General features: G+C 37.4%; 1 protein-coding gene across 5 annotated transcripts in view; it reads right to left on the bottom strand.

The window, feature by feature from the left end:
• Window positions 1-15814, bottom strand: part of RBM20 (RNA binding motif protein 20) — a 104138-nt gene that overhangs the window by 66325 nt on the left and 21999 nt on the right. Inside the window, exon 1 of one of the 5 annotated variants that reach the window (XM_068688511.1) lies at window positions 14857-15012. The exons of 3 other annotated variants lie outside the window; for them this stretch is intronic. In XM_068688511.1, coding sequence (XP_068544612.1) covers window positions 14857-14870 — 14 coding nt within the window. In that variant the 5' untranslated portion in view covers window positions 14871-15012. Of the gene's footprint in view, window positions 1-5376; window positions 5436-14856; window positions 15013-15814 lie in introns of those variants that run through there. One more of the 5 variants, XM_068688508.1, reaches the window with a different exon arrangement.

Genomic DNA, 15814 nt, shown 5'->3' with positions numbered 1-15814 from the left:
CGGGGTGTACTCAGAATAACAGTGCAACTCCCACATGCTCATATTTAAAAATATACATATACATATATATATATATAATCTGCTGAAATTATGAAAAGCTTCTATGGTAGGAAGATGCTGTATTTTGGGAGGTATGATGAGGAAATATCCCCAAACACAGAAGGCTAATCTTCTTATGCAATGAGACCCCAGATTTCAGGACAGTCCAAAAAAAAAATAAAAAAAATACTGATTGTAGAGTCCTTAGAAAACTGAACAGCAGAATGGAGATCTTCAGCCCAAGGACGGAAGAGTTAGTGCTCTGATATAATATAAAGGGATTAAATAATGGGTTTACAATTTTTTTTTTTTTGTGAAGACTAGCATATTTCCTTCTTAAAGGGAATGAGACTGTCACAAGCCAGTCTCATTTCTTTTAGTCATCAGTATCTCTTTGCACTGCCACTGATATATTCTTAATTTTCTGATTCCCAGGGAAGACACCACATTGGGTTTTGGTGCACCCCTTTTAGCCCACATAGCTTGCAGTATAACTTGCTGGCTAGCGTATCCCCCAGGGAATGAAAGACAGAATTTATCTGACGTTCCTACATTACTGCCCTGGAGCAGGCACTCCAGCACAGAAGATTTTCAGATTATCAAGAGGGGGTAAGAGGAATGTCACAGCCTCTGCTAGTCTATGTAGGGTCATTTATCAAAAAGACAGCTGGTATAAGATTGCTACGCTCCCTTCCTCTGAAGCAACAAAATGTATTTTAAAATGTTATTAAGCAGTTATGTTGAAGTTTATTTTCCAAAATTCAACACAAGTTGAGTGTTTAATTCCCCAGTATAAGAAAGCTGTTTTATTTAGGATGAAATAGCCTCATAAACATAATATCCTCTCTCCCCTCAATCTCCACGTATGCCAGCACACGTTTCTGTGAGGTATAAGGTATGCTGCTTGTGGAGCACTGACAGAAAGCCAGAATCAAGGTTTATTGCCCAACCAAAATACTGGGCTATTTCTTGAGAGAAAGTGGGGTCTGTTTTGTTGAAGTCAATGAGACTTCTCCCTTATTCTGGCAGGGGGACATCTGGGATCTCTCACTTTGACGAGCAACAGAACAGTTAAACACTGCAGAAGAAAAGCAACCCGTTGGCTTGAGGACTAGAAGAGTTCCCAGGTTTGTAGCTCAGAATACACAGGAGCAGACAGTTGCAAAAACATTGATGAAACTTTAGATTGCAGCCTTCTTGCTAACAAGAAATTGTGGGGTTTTTGCCTAAAAGTGAACAAACAGCTTCCACAAGAAAAAAAAAAGAATATAATCTGTATTAGAAGACAAGCAGCAAGGGAAATCAGTCTGAAAGTTTAATTCCTAAGATACTTCTGTGCCTGGCACAGGTAAAGAACCAGAAAAGATGCATGAAGGAGAATGGCTGGAGCAGCCATCCACATCACCAGAGCTCGGCAGTGTTGTAGGGCACGTTTAAAGCAAGGCCCTCCGAAGACTGCAGGATCCACACGGCACGGGGCACACATGGTGCACAGCGTGGCGTTATCCGAGCAGCGGAGCTGAACAAGGAAAACATCTGCATTTCCTCCTGTTTACACAGCTACAATATCTCCTTCATGAAGGAATGAGGTCCCCCATCCACATTAGAGCTGGCGCTGGCAGCGCGCAGTTTTCCTCAGGAAGGCATTTTTGTCCAAGAACAAAAGCTGCTTTGAGAGCTGAACTTGAAGCTATCCTGTTCACAATGCACTTCAGTGACGTTTTGTGGTTTTTAGGAAAAAAAAAAAAAAACTGCTACAGTTTGTCTGAGTGCCAGTTGTTCATTAAAGCAATATTTACACATTTTCCTTGGGTTTTCTATAGTGGAGACCCCCCAGAAGGAGGACAAAACTGACTGCATGTATATAAGTGCAGCTCAACATGACAGCCCTGACAAAAATAACACTTAGCTGACAAGCGGGCACCCGCAGCACAAATGCATGTTACGTGTGGGTTTGCCGGTTTCGTTGTGCATGACTTGGCCGTGTAACACATATTTCGCATCAGCTTCTGCCCTGACTTTGCTCACATCAAGCCCTTGTAAGAAGATCAACAAGCTCTTCGGAGGATATGAAATTACTGACAGAACAGAGCTCACACAAGCCACAATTTAATTCAGCCAAGTATCCTTAGCTGGCCGCCTTTTCCTAGAGTATTTCTAGCTTCCACAAACTTTCTGAAAAGCAAGAGACGGATATTTAAGGGTCAGCAACAGTTTTGTTAGAGTTTCACGCCATTTACTTCTATTTATCCCCCTTTTTTCCCTGTAAGGTTTCCATGTGACAGAACAGTTATTCTGCAATTGATACCACTGAAATCCATGACTTTGCATACATTACCCACTATGGTACAGCATAGAGATATTTCAGGCTAGCTTAAAATAAACTGGCTGGAGCACAAGAAATGGGTCCAGACGTAGCAACACTGAGCTCTGCCATGGCTTCGTCTCTCCCGACAAGGACCAAAAGCAACTGGCACCGCGTGCAGAAACGCTAGGCTTGGATCTGTGCCCATCTCTGAGCTCAGCTTCGTGTGCAGGCTCTGTCATTTCTACCCCTTCTTGGAGCAGGGATTTTATTCAATTTTAACAACATCTCTGCAGAAAAAAGTTCAGGCTCCTGCTCCCCGTGTCCTCAGTGCACAGCCACTTGTCACCAGCCCTTGCAACAACACCCACATGAACATCAAAAAGGGGAATTAGCTGCAACAGCAGCTGTGGTATCTGCAGAGAGCAGGAGGCTAAAGCCCTCCTTGTAACCCTATGGATACATGAAACAGCCCTACGGAGATGCTACACTAGAAGGGCAAGCATCCCACATTGCTGTTGCACTGGGAAAGGGTCACAGTATTTTTAAAAGTAATAAGGTTCTTGTGTACCCCAGAGGTGATTTACTGCTGGGGAAGAAGAAGAAGAAAAGGGGAAGAAAAATACATGATTTTTCTTGACATCTTTCTGGCATATGAAATTTCCTTCCTAGGCTACCTGGTCCTTCTATAATATAAAAATCTTAACAACTGGGAAAACAGCAAAATGATGATGTAAGATTCAAAACACAAATTAGGCATCTGAGAAAGAAATATATTTTAAAATCATATTAACTACTTTGAATTTTTAAAAGTGTTTTGCAACACCTTCAATATCCTCACCTCTTTAGCCGTTGTAAATGTATGCAAAATGTTCTGAAAATTGCAAAAATCAGAGGATCAGACATGAAATTCCTGATTATGTAGGAAGAAAGTGTCTAAAGAGTTAAAAAGCTGAATATTTAGTTTACTTTCAAAGAAGCAGCCTATACTCAATTGTTCATCAGGTTTAACTCTTCTCAGATTCAGGGATCCATTTTTTTTCTGGTTTTAAAGCACCTCCTAAGCATTGCCTCCACAACACCACCTAAACAAACGACACACTTGTATGCATAGGGTGTATTTTATGATCTGCAAGACCGGGATTTCCTGAAGTGTGTTCACAAAAGAGACCATATGGGAGAGGATTTCTTTCCACATGCACGACCTAATTTAATTTTCAGTTGCTTCTGTATTTTAATAATTTGTATGCTTCAGTTCGATTTCTATTCCACTCCCTTCCCCACTCAAGAAAGGAATCTAGAAATTTAAAGGGTAAGTCCAGGAAAAACTTGCGATTTATTACAGAGGCTTACTTAAAAGGAAAAACAGCCGCAATGGATTAATGTATTTCCTTTCCCACAGCTCTTTCGCTTAAACCATAACTGTGCATATTTACTGCAACTTTTCCATCTGCCAGTGGCATTGTGCTGACACATCCAGCGCGCAGGCTGCAAGGGCTGACAGCAGGGAGACAGGACACACCGTTCCTCTCAAGCCTGGTGAGGAGAGACGCTTAAAGACATTGCTGACCATCAACAGTAACCCAAGTCTTTGTTATTCCAGCCATTTATGCCAACCGTGAATTGTGTTTTTAACAGAAAATGTTTATGAACAAAAAACCGAAACAGCTTCTTGTCAAAAGCTTAACCCAAGGGCTATGAGCAGATTTGCTCTCTTCTTAGAAGTCCTGCATAGCCTGTGTGGTGGAAGAAGAAACGGCTCCTATAGGCATTCGTTTTCTCTTTTATGAAAAACCAAGGAGAAGGGAATACCTTCTTTACAAGGTCAAATCGAGTCCACATCACTGCCAGAGTTTATCCTTTGAACCCGATCCTTTTGGCAGAGATATATATAAACACACACATTTGACAATATAGAAGTGTTACTGATAGGTAAGTTATGTAAACGACATGACACATTATATTCACCTTTAAGTTTATCCTTGGAGTCTAGAGAAATCTACCAGCCACTTTGTCACTCCAGTGCCCCTAAAGTGACAAATCCGCTGACTGCAGCCATGTTGCCCTCATTCTCCCGACAGCTTGGTGACCTCTTTACGGCCCTTCCTCTCTCCATCCCAGCACCAGCCTGAGCAAGCGTAGCTCTTCCCCAGTCAAAAAAAAAAAAAAAAAAAAAAAAAAAAAAAAAAAAAAAAAGTACATAAAAGCCTGTAAGTTTCTTCCACCTAGTCAAGTTGCAGAAATGGCAACATTTCTCTCTTTTTTTTCTGGATGACAGGTCTACATTATTTTTCTTAGCTGCCACTTGACTAGTAATAAGCAAGATGACTGTAATTCAGCAACTGACTTTGGAAGCCCACTGTTTTTTGGCAGTGTTTCATCCCTTAGAGCTCTTTCATATTTCCATTCTAGCACTTTCTACATGAATTACGGAGAACCCCCAAATAAGCACGCCACAGACCAAGATGTGCCAGATCAGAACAAAATGTGACCATTTTAGCGTCTTGAGGAGGCTACTGAAACCTTTGTCACCCCAAAAGGCCAAAACAGAGAGGGTCTCAGTCTACTGGGAAGTATGGTGGGTCTGGCCCCTTGAGTGCTACTGCTGCACCAAATAGCAGCAACGCAGCCAGGAATGGAAAAGTAAATCCAAGCAGCTCCCATACAACACAGAATATTGACTCTTAGAGGTTCAGGGAATTTGGTCTGCCTTTGTTGAGGCCAACTAGGCTTTGTTATACAGTTGCTTATTCACTAGGAACCCAGACCAGACCTATCAGTTTCCTCTGCAGGAGTCACCAAAAACACTCAAATTCAGACACCATCGACAGGGATTTACCCTCAAAGCTGTGCCTTGAACACAAAAGGTCTTTCCCTACCCCCAACACCAAGAAGCATTCAAACAGGTGATTTTTCCTTAGAGTTGACTATTACCATTAATGATCCCCACATCAATGCTCTTCATGCTCATTTACAAAGGAAAATAAAAAAGCAAGCCTTCTTAACCCTCTGCTATAAAACTCATTCATTACCTCTTACACAAAGAAGATTCCCATGTGCAGCACACTAGTCTCATCTGTCATCAAGATGTAAAAAAAAAGTCTGCTGTTCTTGACAGGCTAGAAGGTAAGAAAATGACTTTTGGTCAAGAGCGTCAGATGATACAGCAATCTCATCAAGGCATCTCATGAGAAATATCACCCATTGCTCTTCATAAACACAAGCCTGGTTTGCCTATATTCAGTTACAAGCAGAGAAGGATAATTAAACAGTTCATGATATGGAAGGGCTAAAGCATGTGTAATCTTATTTATGTTCCCTGCACCTGTGTTTTCTATGGTTTAAATTATAATATTGATCTTTTAAACTGCACTCAGGGAGTATCCCAGTTCATTCACATGAGAGAGAGTAATATGTTCTATTTTTAATCAATACGTTAATGAAAATGTATGCAACATATTGTATAGCTTTACCAGTAGCCAGATATATAATGGCATATTACTATTAAATTGTTCTCTGCTGTCTCAAGGCAATCCGAGCATGCCCAGAACTACTCTGCATGGCTGTTTCACTTGGCCGTGTGACTCCTTTCCTTTGTTCTCCCCATGTGTATTGTCTCCTCTGTTGTGCCTCAACTCGCATTACTTAATTCCCACTATTATGGGAACCTCTTGTAGCTCATCTTTCAAGCCGGACTATAAACTCTACCCGCTTAAGCCAGGAGTGCATTTTCCAACACTCAGAGCAATGAAACCACACAATCCTCGTTAAAACCCCTCTAATCCTTAACAAAGTCTTTGAGGTAGAGGCAAGCACTTCTGTCGGATCTGCACAATGGCACCGAGACCTCTCAGCCACCCCGCAGCCCGGGCGATAGCGAGACCGAGCGCAGGAGAGCTGGCCATGAGGCTGCGGGCATGCGGCACCGGCAGCCCTGTGCTCTGCTGGGCTGACTGCCCATCCTCCTGGCTGGCAGCCGGCCCCACGAGTGACAACGAAGCACATCCACGGCAAGGTGGGTAACACGGCAGGTTGATCGCAAGCACCTGTACGTTTATCCAGTGCCAACAGATTGCTCCTGCCCTAAATACCGTGGGAAAGGGCATCCGCAGCCTCACGCTTTCACTTAGTTCTTACACTTTCAGTTATTGCATTATAATGACAGATTATTGCATTATCTGTAATTTCAGCCTCCCTCTATTTCAGTCATTAATCTTCATAGATTACAGGAGTTACCAGATATTTCCCAAATATTTTGGCCTTATATATCCCTGGAGAAAAAAAAAAATCAGAAAAAAAAATCTGTTTGGATATAAAAATCAAAAGGTATCCAAGAGAAAGTCAATTTTTCAGAGCAGACAATTAGATTTAAGTCTCAAAATCCAAAAATCTTAATCTCCAAGAAAAAATAATCATCATCATCTGCCGAAGGAAAATAAGATTGTATGACATACGGAAGGAATTCCTGATATATGCGACAGCTTTGTATTTCCATTCAGTATTAATGGGTATGTAAAAGACTACCATACTTTTGTGTCAAGAACACCTTCCCTGAACTAAAACAACAAAAATCATTCCATAAAGGATAGGGATGGCTTTACAGATTAAAAAATGAAGTCCCTTCTAGAACTCTAACTCATGCAAACAAAAAAAATAAAGTTTCAATTATTTCAATTTTTTTAATGCAACATTAAAATACTCTAAAATTTAATTGGTTGACTTGTGAATTATAATATTTGGATTTATGATAATTAACAATATTTATGTAATATACCTTGTGTATATACCCCAAAATCTTTATGACAAATGCATCAAAGAACTGACATGAAAGGCTCGCATTTTTCCAACGGCTGTAGTATACTGACATTTAATTAAAACATCAAAATGCTTTTGCATTCGTTCTCTGTACCCTTTGCACAGCACAGAATGCTGCTTACTGAGTGCAGGGAGGATTTCAGGAAAATTTACTTCATTGCCAGCATTAATATTAATAGTTTAACTTCAAAGAAACAGAAATTATGTAACACTGTAACCACCCTCACATATTCATGAAATGCCTTGTTTGAGTGATTCATTGTTTTTGCTTACCCCATTCTTGGTCTTTCATCTTTCCCATACTTTTGTTACACTCTGCCTCTTAGGACTACAGAAATGTACTTAAAAGTTACTTGAAAAATTACTTTGAAAATATAAACTTTGACTGACAAGGATTAAAAATTGCCAACTGAAGCTTGGCATCAGAGGTTACTATTTAAAAAAAAAAAAAATTAACATAAACAATTTCCTTTCGCTCACAAATAATGAGATGACTTTTATATTATGCAAGATGTTTCTACTCTAACAGCCAGCATCCACAGAAACATTCTTCTGTACCTTTTTCCACCAAGCCAACAGAGTAGTGGTGGTTTCTAGCAGCGTGCAACTTGAACGCCCCAGAAGAGCAGTACAGAAATTCAGATTTCTCTAAGGGTTAACGGATTGCCAGCCGTACAGCAACGGAAAATAGTTTTAAGTTATAGCAAATATGATTACAGTTTCCCAAGTAACTGGGAAAATTTCTGTTACATACAGTCCGTCTAACCGTTTCCCCCCGCCCCCCTTTAGCAGATACTTTATTTCACAGGAGAGAAAATAAAAATACAGCGCATACCCTGTTTTAGATTATGGAGGATTACACAGCATTAAGACTAACAGAAGAAAGTGAAGACAATCTGCGATCCAGATTAAAAATTCTTGTCACCAGGATTTTCCTCCCACCACCTAATTTCAGAATCTTTTCCATTTAATATGCTCCCTGTTTGTTAAAATTAAAACAACCATTCAGTTTTATATTTATTTGAAATTATGAAGTAGATATATCCAGTGCTACAGTTGCAGTATTTCAAAGACTTCTCTGTTAAAAAGGACGTAACCAACCCCGTTGACATTAGCTCTGTTTTAGAGAGTCTTTAAATTGCAACAAACTAAGGAGACAGTTTTATAAGAGATGAAATAAGCACCCTTCTTAGTAAGTGAGGATTACTTCCGAAAGAATCATATTTTACATGTTCACGTCATGCAAACCAGTGCTCCTGAGAAAACGGCAGAACCTCAGCTGACCAAAACAAACAAATGAAGAAAACAACCCATGAACAGCCTCAATTTTTGGAATTAGCCGTAAAAACTAATAAGAAATTAAAGCACACAGTCTCTTCATCTGCACGGTATATCCTCCGAAATACACATTTATTTCAGTATTGAAAACATCAAACACTTTGTACATTCTGTTTGAAACGCTCAGTTGTGCTATCACAAATGATGAGTGAATACACAAGGCGGTTGTTACCATACTCACCTACTAATTTAAAGAACATATAGTTACAAATCCATCTGTCAACCTTCCCACTACAGAGCTCTCCTGCGAGTTTTAAAATTCCAGAAATATAGATGACAGTAATCACATTTTTTATTACAGCTACTTTCTAAAAACATATTACAGGATGTATTCTGAACAAGAACCTTTATTTCTATCTTTAAAAATACTACACATATTAATATACAGCTGATTTAAATCAAATTTTAAAATAGAAAGCAGAACTTTTAAATCATGCCTAGACACATTTTTATTATTACTGTTCTTGACTTCTAAGAGTTTTAGAGTCAGCCCACCATTGTTTTCCCACTGCAAACGAAGACACCCAACAAATCATTTTGACATAGCATGCAGTGACACAAGAAAACTTTGAACAAATGAAACCTTGCTACTTCTTTGAAATTGTTGACAAAATTCACCAAGTGACAACATCTTTAGTTGAAAATGAGATAGATGAATAACCAAAAAGAAAAGTCAGGCAACAATTTCCCTTCCATAAGCTTCCCATCAAAATGCTTATTCTCCTTTTTATTGGTTAGCCAATGACCTGAGTAAGTGGTGAATTACATTGTGCTAAAAGCTGGTTGATAGTATGACATACCTGGGCTGTTTTCACTTCACTTTGATCAGTGGGAACTTTTTTAGGTTGCACTTAAAATGCTCAGCTATCTGTGCTCCTTCAGGCACAGAATGAACCTGTTACACAACCTGTTTGTGTGTTCCACATTCTCTATCTTATTGGACATAGTAAGTGAAATCAGCTTAACGAGAAGCTAACTTACAAAAATAAAGGCATAAATATAATGCACTTCCTTACAAAATTTTGAGTGGATACTGAAAGGAACTGAAAATTACTCTTTTTTTTTTTTTTTTTGGTAACTTTAAAATAAAATAAAATAAAATAAAATAAAATAAAATAAAATAAAACCAGAAATTGTTTGTTGAAATTATTTTATTATTTTCCAAAGGAGAATTACTAGGTTCAGATTTCAGGGGCCAGATCCTCCGGTGGAAAATGTGTCCCAGCACCATGCTTCCACACGACTTGGGAATCTGGCCCCTAAGGCATTTAATTTGTCAGAAATGAGCTCCAGACAGAAGCGTCAAATGCTGGGTCTGGTAATTCCAGGTGTTCTCCAAACCATGTTAGCGTCACAGATGTAGTGGATTTTTACCCTTCCCCACATCCTGTTTTAAAAAGCAGATGTGGGGCTCCTGGGACCCTGACAGACAACTCTTTGTTCACACTTGATTGGAGGGCGTCCAAGCATTCTTGCTAAAGAAAACAGGGGTTTTGTGTCTCAATTGTACTACGAAGGAAAAATCACTAATTCCATATGCTCTTAAGGGGGCCAAGATTACCAACATCTCCCTGGACTCTTTTCAGGTTATTTTTTTTTTGTTTTGTTTCCCTCTTAAGCCCAAAATATTAATGTAAGCAAATTTCCATGAGTATCATAGCTCTAGGACTTAAAGTCCATTGACAAGAATTTGTTAGGCTTGGGCTGCAAACTGTCCCACATCAGTTATTCATACAGGAAGATTTGAAACTAGATGCAACAAGATCATTTTCCTGCTCAATGAAGCCAAAATTTCTATTTGACCTTTATTAATTTCATTGAGAATTAAGTATTTATTGATTCTACAGATTGTTTAACATAGCTTAATATTGAATATTAGCATTTATTATGCTTATATATCAGCATGTGATTCCCCGACACATTTCCTCAAGCAAGAATCAGAGAAAAAACTGTTAATGCTGAAAAGAAAAACTTCAGGCTACAACAGTACTTACGAATAACAAACAAAACCCCAAACCAATGGTTTTTGCATCTTTGCGTGCAAACATGACTGTGAGAGCTGAACAGGAGTCTCTAAAAATGTATTTTTTGTTACAGCCACACTCTTATCATATGATAAAGAGAGAACAGGGAATATAAAATGTATTTACATGTTCTCGGAAAGAAAAAAATTCCTGCTACTCTTAGCAGGTAATAAGACAGAAGATATTTATTGGTGTACTAGGATTTTGTAAACTGCATAATTTTCTCAGTTATATGCCTATAACATATATGCAGTGGGAAGAAAGATACCTATAAGGAACCATTCCAGAGCAAATTATTCTTAAGGAAGGTCATTATTTCCTCATTTTATTAATATGTCTCAACAATGAGTTGGGATTATTTTAAAAATATAAATAAACCTCACCTGTCCCAAGAAGGAGACATTTGATATATTGTACAAACGAGTAATTTACAGCTAAACTCCTTCACACACTTGCTTAAGTGCTATCTGCAGTGGGTCATGGCACAATTGGGAAGTTTAGCTCACAGTTTAGCAATTCCGGTCTTTTGACACACAATGCTGCATCAGCAACATAACTGCTAGATTTTCTTTGCCATTCCACTTACCAAGAAACATTATATTTAAACCACACTGAGTAAAATCTGCTACAAAAACCCACAATGCCACTGCTATGCTATAGCTTTCGCTCCAGCAAAAGTCAAGACAGAAAATCATGGCTCATTGTATTAGAACAGTAATTCTGAGCGAAAGGACAGCCAGATACTACTCGAGGAAGCAATTGCATTCAGCACAGCTCTAATGCCCTGCTGACCTGTGGTATCTGTGTGATACATGAAAAGCCTTAGAGCTACAGTTTCGTAAATTTACAAGTAACCATGACAAGCTTTAACATATAAAATGCAAACTGTTGCAAGGGTTAAGCTATGTCTACTACTGAAATAGAGGCTTTTTAAATCCTCGAAGATAGGTCGTTTAAGGAAAAAATCCCAACGCTAACGGGAATCATACAGAGGAACTGACTGGGACCAAAGAAGCTCATTCTGCAATGTCTTTCTTTTTTTCTGCCTTTTCAGCTTTCCTCTACACTTTCAGAGAGAGATTTTCAAGACAGATGAGTGACACTAAGAAAAGATGAATTCCTTCCATATGTCAAGTCTACAAATCCAAAACCGACATGCTATCCTCTGTATAACAGATCGTTCGCCTTTTAGCAGGTAAATGTTCTCATATTTACTTATCTAGCCCTGGGAATCTCTGGGGATTAATCTATGCTTGAAAGCCATAGAATTAGAGAGTACTTCAGAGCAGTCTATGCTGTTAAATTCATATACTTTTTACAGGAGCACTTAAATTTATGTAGCCAGAATTACAAGCTCCCAAGACAAGTACTGACCAAGCTGTATGATCCTGATTGTTTTATTTAAGAAAACAAGTAGGACTGCATGTATTTAATACAGGAGTAATGCTCACGGGAAGGACTGCAACAGAAACAATCAGAATAGTAATTAATGGGATAGAGTGTCAGCATTTCCCTGAAAAATACGAAGAACTTTGTCCTTCCAGCAACAACAAGGGGATAATTAGGCTAAGATTTATTCTGTGGCTTTAAAATAATTCCTGTTTTTCAACTGAATTGGTAACTGAGAAATTGTCTATACTGATTTAAATAAGTACTAAAATCGAGGAATATCTTCAGCTCTTCTTACTACTTTTTAATCTTAATTAATACCAACATATAGCAGTTGTTTTTATTTGCTGTAGTAATATTCTGAGTATTCTTTTGACAGATTTCACAAAATTATTTCCAGCCTTTTAAAACCAGTTTACACAAAACCATATGAGACAGACACTGCAACCAGTAAAAGTGAAGCCGGCAGCAGTTAACGCCTTGACGATATCCAGGGGAGACCTCATAAATGAGCTGCTGCGCTGTGCAAACTGCCAGTGGGGTGACCCCGCTGTCACCAACTAAGAATTTATATTGAAAGATGAAAGAATTCCACAGTTTTTCTTTGTCCCAGGCAGTATTTACTCCTCATACAGAGCTTTGCACCCACTGCCCAAGATGATACAGATACGTATGTTAAATACTATCTTATGCCAGGTTACACTAATGCAAGCTCAAATTGATATTATTTATGAAATTAATTTTTTCAGGTATAATTCACCACCATTGCTGATAACACAATGATAGTTCATGTCAGTAGGCGTAAAAATACCGCTTTAGTTTGCACAAAAAACCCTCAGTGACCACTGAACAAAATGAAAATTTCAGGTAGCTCCACGAGAAAAAAATATTCATTTCCCATGGTATAATTAAGTTGAAGAAAGAGAATCACCTTAAAAATTTTAATAAGTAGTTTTACACACAGCCTGGCTACATGAAAGAACTTTTTTTTTTTTTTTTTGGTAATACATTACATACAATACATTGGTTCATGCATTTTCACTTCATCCTCCAAAGTCCTGCTTAAATTTTGCAAACGTGTTTTTAGGTAGGGAACCATTTACAAGTTAAATGCCTCTATTGAATAAATCGATTCTTCTCTTTCCTTTTGCCTTCTCCCTCCCCAGTAAAAGTTGTTACTATATGAAAAAGACTGAAAACAGTGAGAAAATTACCATTTTGCTAAAGCCACCAATCATATTTACCCTAAGTATAATAATCCTTAGGGTAATTATCGTATTTACCCTATCATTTTTCTAACAATAGGAACCTAGGCACAACTTCTGTAATAGTTGTCTTTTTTTAGTCAGTACTCATGATTTCTCCTATATAATTGTGCACTCTTTATTGCTGCAGATTTCTTAAATTTTCACCGTGAATTTGTTCACATTAATTTCATAATAATAATAAATAAATAATAATAATAAATTTAAAATAAATAAATCCAATTAAACCTATACTTTTTTTTTATTTATGAAATTCTGCATTATTAGCCCACAAACACAGACGGAGCAGTAACTACTGTTAAACTGCTTTGCTCTTTTGACATTGCAAGATTCACAAATTTGGGGCAGGGGGTAAGCGTCAAGTTAAGATGTTAAGCGGTTAAAGCAAAAATTGATTGAAGTATGTGAATGAATCTGGTTACTGCCAGACGCCAAAGACCATGCACCTCTTCACGGTTTGAACACTTTGCACAGAACTTGACCTCCTCCCTCTGTTCTTTATTTTCCTATATATTATTCATATATATAACTACATATGTGGTATATTATTATATTATATATTATGTATATATTGTTTTTATTTATATTATGTGTATAATTGAGTGTCAGTTGCTTATCTAACAGTAAATCTAAAAAAGCACATGAATAGCTGTTTCTTAAATAAGTAAAATGTTCTTTAAAAATAAATTAAAAAAAAATCAAAAAAATCCAGAAGGCACCAGAAAAATATACTTTTCCTGAAGGTTTACATACTAAAAATAAATAAATGAAGATGCATACATAATAGTTAATATTTGCAATTTGTTTATGCTTATTTAACCCTAAGTTACGCGTTTCATATGTCTCTCTAACAAAGCTGTCTTGAAGGTGACATGGTTTTCTATGAATTCCTGGTTTCTCTGACAGTGTTCTTCCTCAGTTTTGTCCCATACCCCCGTGTCTCACTGAGCCTTGCTAGCAACTTTAATGAGCATCCTTAAAAATAGAAAAGGAATTTCCATGCCTTCTCCTATCTAGGTATTTTAAATACCAGCACTATCAAGCAGTCACTCCAGGACCCAGGAAGGATAAGGATATGTTGTCAACAAAAGGAAAAAAAAAGAGATAAGGTCTTTGGAGTCCACCCCCTGACCTGACAAAATCCAGGACTCGATACTGGTCTCCAGGTCAAAAATAGACCGTCTGAAAGCAGCAGAGAACACTTGCACGGTTATCGCAGAGTTACTTGTTTTGCAGACCATATTAAGCACTTCATATAATGGCATCTGAATCTGCTGCAACACATTTGAGAACAACTTCTCTGAACCACACTTGAGAAAAACATGTTTGTCAAGGGCAATAGGAACAAGAAAAATAAATCCTACCTTGAAGTCCTTTCTCTTGTTTCTTTGCATTATCCTTTCAACAGAAGTAGATCTTTTCCTTACAAAGACCACCAGCATTACATTCACAGAAAGAATTAAAACAAAACGAAAAAAAAAGAGACCTTCATCTACCTTTTGCCAATCTCCACAATATTACACATTATAAACATAAGTACTTCTTTCAGAAGATCTAGTAGCCACACATAGCAGTAAGATACCCTACTGTCCTCTTCATTTTTATGAACTTATAAAAGAAATATTAACTATTACTTGAAGTAATTATCATAAACCAATATCACTTTAAATGAATACGCTACCTTTTCTGATTCATTATCTTTGCTTTTGAGTTTTTCCTCTTACTGATAAGAATTCAGCAATTCCCCATGTTCTTGCTGAGCACTCACATAGGTTAGCAAGGTTCGACTGTGTGCGCTGTTCGAGCCAGTATAGCTTAAATCTCAGCCAGCCAGGAAGCCAGGCAGATAAGCGCTGGCCTATTGAAAGTTTATCTTTTGAACGGGAACAAGGTGCTTGAACTTAAGGCAAGTCTGTAAGTTAACATTTTGTTACAGCCTATAGGGTAAAATATACATATAGTAAATGCTTTGACAGAAAGATAATAACTAGATGCTACTAATTAATAATAAATTCATTTCAACAACCAGGTATTAGACCCACTTCTTTTCAATGAAGAATTTTAGAATTTCATAACACAATTAAATACGCCAGTTTCTGATATATTCAATTTCACTAATAGAAAGTTGGTATGCCTTTTAGCTGAGATTGAGTTCTTTGCAAAACAGTAGAACAAAGGGTTTTTGTTGTTTGTTTGTTTGTTTTTCCTTTTTAAGGCTATCTTACATAAGAAGCTCTTTTTCAAGATTTTTTGTTAGTTTTATTTAAAAATAGGATGTTCTAGTTCTGGATTCTATAAAAAAAGTACACACTAGATTTTTTTTTTAATTATAAAAAAAAAAAAGAAAAAAGAAAGAAAAAAAAAAAAATAAAGAAAAACTAAGAAACCAGAAACCAAGTTCTAAAGATACCCTCTGAAGTTGCAATCATTTTAGGAATTCTGCATTGTGACTAGAACGCATGGCTGCATAAAGACATTTTCACCAAAAAAAAAGTCAAAGAATGATTTTATACATACAAGAATAAAATAATCAGCCATTTGTATTTTACTCTAAACACTTCCTTAAGAGGTAAGTATTATAATTAAGTATACTTAAAGAAAATCCTGCCAATAAACTTTACAAGCTTAATAAATAACTA

The sequence above is a fragment of the Anas acuta genome, chromosome 7, assembly GCF_963932015.1.
Source record: "Anas acuta chromosome 7, bAnaAcu1.1, whole genome shotgun sequence".
In the NCBI taxonomy this organism is placed as follows: domain Eukaryota; kingdom Metazoa; phylum Chordata; class Aves; order Anseriformes; family Anatidae; genus Anas; species Anas acuta.
The sequence above is the reverse complement of the archived record's forward strand: the minus strand, read 5'-3'. Positions and strand labels throughout refer to the sequence as shown.